We start from the raw sequence: 6076 nt of genomic DNA, 5'->3' as shown, positions 1-6076 counted from the left end.
CAAGCGGTGATTAAATGAACACAGTGTCCGTGTAATTATTTCGGGTAGAGCTAGCCATGTGGGCGGCCGGGTGCAGGGACGCAGCCCGCCGCTCCTATTTCTACAAGCTGATGCTGACCTTAACCTCTACTGTAACTTGATAAAATTTTATATTGTATTGCTGTGTGATACATAATATCTATATATTGTGATATTATGCATTATATATAAGTTAAATACCATCTTATCAGCCATGATTTACTATAAATAATTAACGAAGAATAGAACTCTAGCAGTGAAGACCTGAATAATAACTGACTTTCTGAGGATCCTAATTTTTGTTGCTCAGACAGAATGGAGACTGAACACTTCATCTGTGTCTCTAATTAGGACCAATGAGAAATCCACCCTAAGGGAGCACACACTTGGCTCCATCTTCACAGCAGCACCACCTCCAGGGATGGAGCATCAATTTATGCACTCCAAGCTTGACCAGAGAGAGCCACATGCCTCATTCTAGATGTTCTCTTCTAGGGACAAAGGCCCTTCCCTTCTCAGCTTCAAGTGTGGATTTCTCAAAACCCAGTCTCAACCATGGTACCAGAAAAGACTGAACTTTTCTGAAGAAATATGATAGCAGCCAAGAGCACTCAGGTAAGGAAGGTGGGGAATCAGAAGAGGGCAACCCCAAAACAGGCAGACTCTCATGGCCTTGGGCCCATGGGATGACTTATAGAGAAAGGACTTCGTTCAATGCCTTTGCATCTGAACAAGTTCAAAGGAGAAAAAGGGTCTCACTCCTCCATGTCAATGCCTTGTTGAAACTTGAGGTTCTCTGCACTAGGGATACAGGGGACCTGTTACGTGGGTAGAGGGAGCAGAGGAACAGAATGAAGTTTGACATTTAGGAGCATAACTGCATGGTATTAAAAAGCTTAATCAGAAGGAGAGAGAGAGAGACAGAGATAGAGACATAGAGAGACACAAGACACAGATGAGACAGAGATGTAGAGACACACACAGAGACAGAGACAGGAAGAGACAGTGAAACAGAGACAGAATGTCATTATTTTATCCTGGTCCTCACATTTGTTCTGTGCCTAAATCTGGAGTGTGTGGTTGTATAATGAAGGTGTCTCAGACTGTGGCTACTTGGATGCTACTGAAACTGGGCAGTGGAGTGTTGACTGCTGCTGGAGTCCAGAGACAAAGCAGCCTTTAAGGTTCAGGGTCTCAAACCCCAGTGATGCAGACATGTCTTCACTTCTGGCATCTCAGACACACCAAACAGTCCCTGACTCACAGAAATCATTCAGCAAAACAGACTCACAGTTAGCTGTATGTACATATATGTATATGTACATACATACATACATAGATACATACATATATCGTGAAGGTTTTTTTTATTAGTTGTGGCAGCTGCATTCTGTCTCATAAGGAAGCTTAAGGGGAAGTGAAATAAAATCTAAAAGCTGGAGTTGAAGAGTCAATCAAAGGGGAATCTGTCCATGGTCCTATGGAAGCTGTACAGCTAGGGCTTAATCCATGATGTTAGTATTATTCCCACCATCTGACCATTCCAATGTCCACCATCTCTTAATGCACAGAATGAGAAAATATGGAATAGCTGCAGCCTAATGCTCTGAGGAGTGAGCCTTAGCTGTGGTCTTTCCCCACTAAAGCAAGTTGCCTTTACATCCCATTCAGCCTCATTTTCTATTTCTATCTGCCTTCAGGATCATTAGCATCTACAGATAAAGCTCTGTTTTGTTTGTTTTTATGAACTATTGATCATTCTGTTTCTCTTCTTTCAGTTTCCATAGTCCAATAACCTTTGACACATTGGAAGCATATCCTAGCTTTATAAATTTAATTTTGTGTATGTATATGGTGTGTCCATGTATGTTTATGAGTGTAGCTGCACATGTGTCACAGCTCTCATGCAGAGTTCTGCTTCTCACTTCACCATAAAAGCACTGGGATAGCAGACGTGCTCTATGGTGTGGAGTTTTAGGTGGGTTCTGGGGATTTGAACTGAGGTCTTCACACTTACATGGCACATGCTTTACCCACTGAGCCATCTCCCCAGCCCTCATTCTAGCTCTTTGTTGCTGCTCTTGTGGTCACGCTGGTCTACATCCATGGCAACGCTCCGGAAGTGACCTTGGATTCCCATCTCAGCTCTGTGCTTAGCTCCACTCTCACAGCAGCAGTCAGCTCGCTGTCTGGACCACACGAGCATCCTGTAACCAACGTCATCAATTTCCATGTCATGTTCTGTCCTTGCAGCCAGGCCATTTCTCCTGACACCTGTCTCCTCTCCTCCCCTTCCCAGCCAGGCCTCTGATCACCCCAGGGTGATTCTCCTCCCTTCTCAGCTGTAATTGCCTTGCATCCCTCCATGGGCATTGCAGTCCAGATGTTTTCCTGACCTCCTGACCATGGAGATGTCTTAGCCTGGGGATTGTCTGAGATGCACATGAATCTGCATTTTATCCACCAGTAAACCTTCATTCCTCTAGTAGCAGAATAATTCACTTAGAATCTGTATGCCCCCTCTTCTGAGTACAGAAAGGAGGGGACACTGCACACAGGTGTGTGGGCAGCAGCTCAAGTGTGAGCTGTGGTGACCACATCTTAGCAGATAGAATGCAAAGGCTAAGTCGCCAGGCAAGTCTGTCAAATCCTTTTGGTCTTCCCAAATGTGATGAAACAGAAAAGCCACAGCAGAACCATAGGGTTTATAATACACGACAACTATCAGTGACTTTATTTGATTAAAATTTAATAAATGGAAGCTAACAAAATATAAAAATTTCTGGGGTCTTGGTACCTGCCTATAGTTCCAGCCGATTTAATATTAAGGCAGGAGGATAATTTAAGCCTAGAAATTCCTGGTCAGAAAAAAAGAACATGCAAAAAAATTGTGCGGTTATCTGTACTACAGGACATCTATGTGTGGGTTGTGTATGCTTGTGTATGTGTGAGCATGCATGTCCATGTGTGTATACGTGTAACACAGAGAATAAGACTATTAACTTGTTTGGAATTCTCACTGGTATTGATCAGCGATTTTTGATATAGATCTAGCTGCCCACTCCACAGTTTCTTCACGTGTACCGTGAAAGGCAGCATGCCAATTTCTAGACTGAGTTAACTATTGTATAAACATGGTACTAAGCAAACAGCAATACCAGCAAATCCATATTCATTGGAATTAAGTCCTTTCAAAAGGACCACTCTTTGCTATAAAAATACATCGTAATGGAATTTACTATCAGTTACTTCTCACTAATGAGGAAACTTTCCAAACTGCATCAATGTTTTCTTCAAGTGTTGGTAAATGATTTCTCTATATGTGTCTCACTTTCTTCTCCAGAGACATGGACGGTGACAATCAGACGACAGTCACAGAATTCCTCCTCCTGGGACTCTCTGAAGAGTCAGAACAAGAAAACGTTGTCTTTGGAATGTTCTTGGGGATGTACATGGTCACCATCTCTGGGAACCTTCTCATCATCCTGGCCGTCAGCTGTGACCCTCATCTCCACACACCCATGTACTTCTTCTTGGCCAACCTCTCCAGTGTTGACATCTGCTTTTCCTCAGTCACCGTCCCCAAGGCACTGGTGAATCACATGGTGGGAAGCAAGTCCATCTCTTACACAGAGTGTATGGTTCAGATGTACTTCTTGTTCGCATTTGGTAACATGGACAGTTTCCTCCTGAGTGTGATGGCCTATGACCGCTATGTGGCCATTTGTCACCCACTCCACTACACCCTTATGATGAGCCCCAGACTCTGTGTCCTCCTGGTGGTCCTATCATGGGTCATCACAATCCTGCATTCTCTCTTGCACACTCTCCTCATGGTTCGACTCACCTTCTGTTCCCACAATGCAGTGCACCACTTCTACTGTGATCCCTACCTTGTCCTGAAGCTCTCATGTTCGGATACCTTTATCAATGATGTCACAATCTTTACTGAGGGCGGATTGATATACGCGATACCATTTGTATGCATTGTTGTTTCCTATGCTTCCATCTACTCTAAGGTCTTGAAGATGTCCTCTACCCAGGGGATAAGAAAAGCCATGTCCACTTGTGGTTCTCATCTCACTGTGGTCTGTCTTTTCTATGGGGCGATCCTAGGAATTTATATGCACCCTTCTTCCTCCTACTCACTACACGATGCAGTGGCCTCTGTCATCTTCCTAGTGATGACACCTATGGCTAACCCCTTTATCTATAGCCTGAGGAATCATGACATCAAAGGAGCCCTAAGGAAGATAATTCTCAGGTCCTAGGATTTGAAATTCCCAGAGCTGCGAGGATTCTTAGATGTCATGAATATTTTCCTTTTTATAGAGATTTTCAGACTGGTCCAGTGCTCAGCATTACCATGCCTGGGGATTAGTGATAGATGTTTATAATTATGTTTTTGATTGAGACACTGACTATCTGTCACACACTCTGAACTTTATCTCTTCAAAGGGATGATTCTAAGGTGCTCATTTCACAGATAAGAAAATAGAGAACTTTTATACACATTTTTTTTATACACATTTGACTGGAGATGTGTTTAATATCCCCTGAGATCCTGGCTGCCACAATGATCAGAGGTTTTCAAGAGATGAGGTCACCTGACCCTATGGCCTCAAGCAGAGCTGTGGTTATGCTGGTAAATGACCCACAGGAAGTTTAATTCACACATGTTAGACAACTAGAGCTTGTTGGTGTTTCCCCCTTTCCCAGCCTGAGGTCCCTTTCATCCATTCATCCATTCTACAGTCCAGAACACTACCTCCCCCCTTTTCTTCCCCCCTAACATTTCATGTTTTTCCCCCTCAGCATGACTTTTAGGAATGCCTAGACAGTGCCAGGGAGCCTTGCATAGTGGCTGTGATCACCCATAAATTGTGTATGTCTCTTCATGTTATCATGGGCTGCAGGAAGCAGAGATTTCCGTATAAAGCTGAAGTGTCACGGTCATGCCTATGACATGTGAACTTGAATTAATGTCAGGATTATAATTGGAACTCAGGAGTTTGGAGTTGAAGTCCAAGCTGATTCTGGAACATGGGCCACCGTACCCAGAGTTCCAGCCCTCGTTTAGTCAATAGTAAAGGTTGGGTGTGCACAATGTCAGCTGTCTGACAAGCAGGAACCAGCTGCTAACTAGGGAAGATGGGAACCCAGTGCCTCCTGCTGGGTGGGATTCCCTGATGAGCTCCATACTAAAAATGGACCAGAATGATTTATTTCTCACAGAAAGAAAGGACTGAATCCCACAATCCTCTGACTTCCACATGCATTCTGGCAAAGAGACACAAAGAAAGACAGAGACAAAGACAGACATAGGGGCCAAGAATAAATGCCTATAATAAATGCAATAAACTTTTTATTTTTCAGAAAAGACTCAAGGACCAGTTTATGGGTCCTAGCACAAAGTGTGCTCTGCCCACAATGAATTGAGCCTTGGGTGTGGGAAAGGCTCCTCCTCCTCGACCCTGAGAAGAAATAACTGCATTCTGTTCCTCATAATTTGCCACTGCAGTCACCCCATGACTGTTGTCTGTGGCCCCTAACTCCAGATGTGTGCTGGAATAGGAGACAGATAATCATATGTATGGCAGCAAGTTTGTCCTTTTTAGCTTTTCTTGGCGTTATATCTTTTATATCATATGTATACTATCACAGCTATTCTTATTTACTGCTCATCAGCCTTGGGGCCAGTTTAGTGCTCAGCTGTTCACTTGTTTATTTTGAGGATTCCATATGTAAATCTTATCTTTTCCTTTTTTTAAGTTGCATATGAGCCAAACGCACCATAATCATGTGTGAAGTTACTGAAGATAAATAAAGGAAAAGAAACAGAACACTTTAGTAACCAGACCGAATTGGGCCGAATGACAGAACCTAATATAATATTGCTATTGCCTAGCCACAGCTCAGTTATGTTTTGGGACTTTGTCAATTAAATTTGAAGATGATTTTAATTTTTGAAGTTGTCCCTTTGAGAATCTGCCTGCTCTCTCCATTCCTTAACTCCTTGCCTACTCTAACAATTCCTTCCCTGGGGAGAGAAAAGTGA

The 6076-nt window shown here is 43.2% G+C and overlaps 1 protein-coding gene across 1 annotated transcript; it reads left to right on the top strand.

Annotated features, from left to right (window-relative positions):
- The first annotated feature begins 3365 nt into the window (after positions 1-3365).
- Positions 3366-4289, top strand: LOC101991918 (olfactory receptor 1361-like). The gene has a single exon (XM_013347160.1). The coding sequence runs from the start codon at positions 3366-3368 to the stop codon at positions 4287-4289; it is 924 nt and encodes a 307-aa protein (XP_013202614.1).
- The last annotated feature ends 1787 nt before the right edge of the window (positions 4290-6076 follow it).

This window comes from Microtus ochrogaster, chromosome 7 (genome assembly GCF_000317375.1).
Source record: "Microtus ochrogaster isolate Prairie Vole_2 chromosome 7, MicOch1.0, whole genome shotgun sequence".
Taxonomy (NCBI): domain Eukaryota; kingdom Metazoa; phylum Chordata; class Mammalia; order Rodentia; family Cricetidae; genus Microtus; species Microtus ochrogaster.
This window is presented reverse-complemented; position numbering and strand designations above follow the sequence as displayed.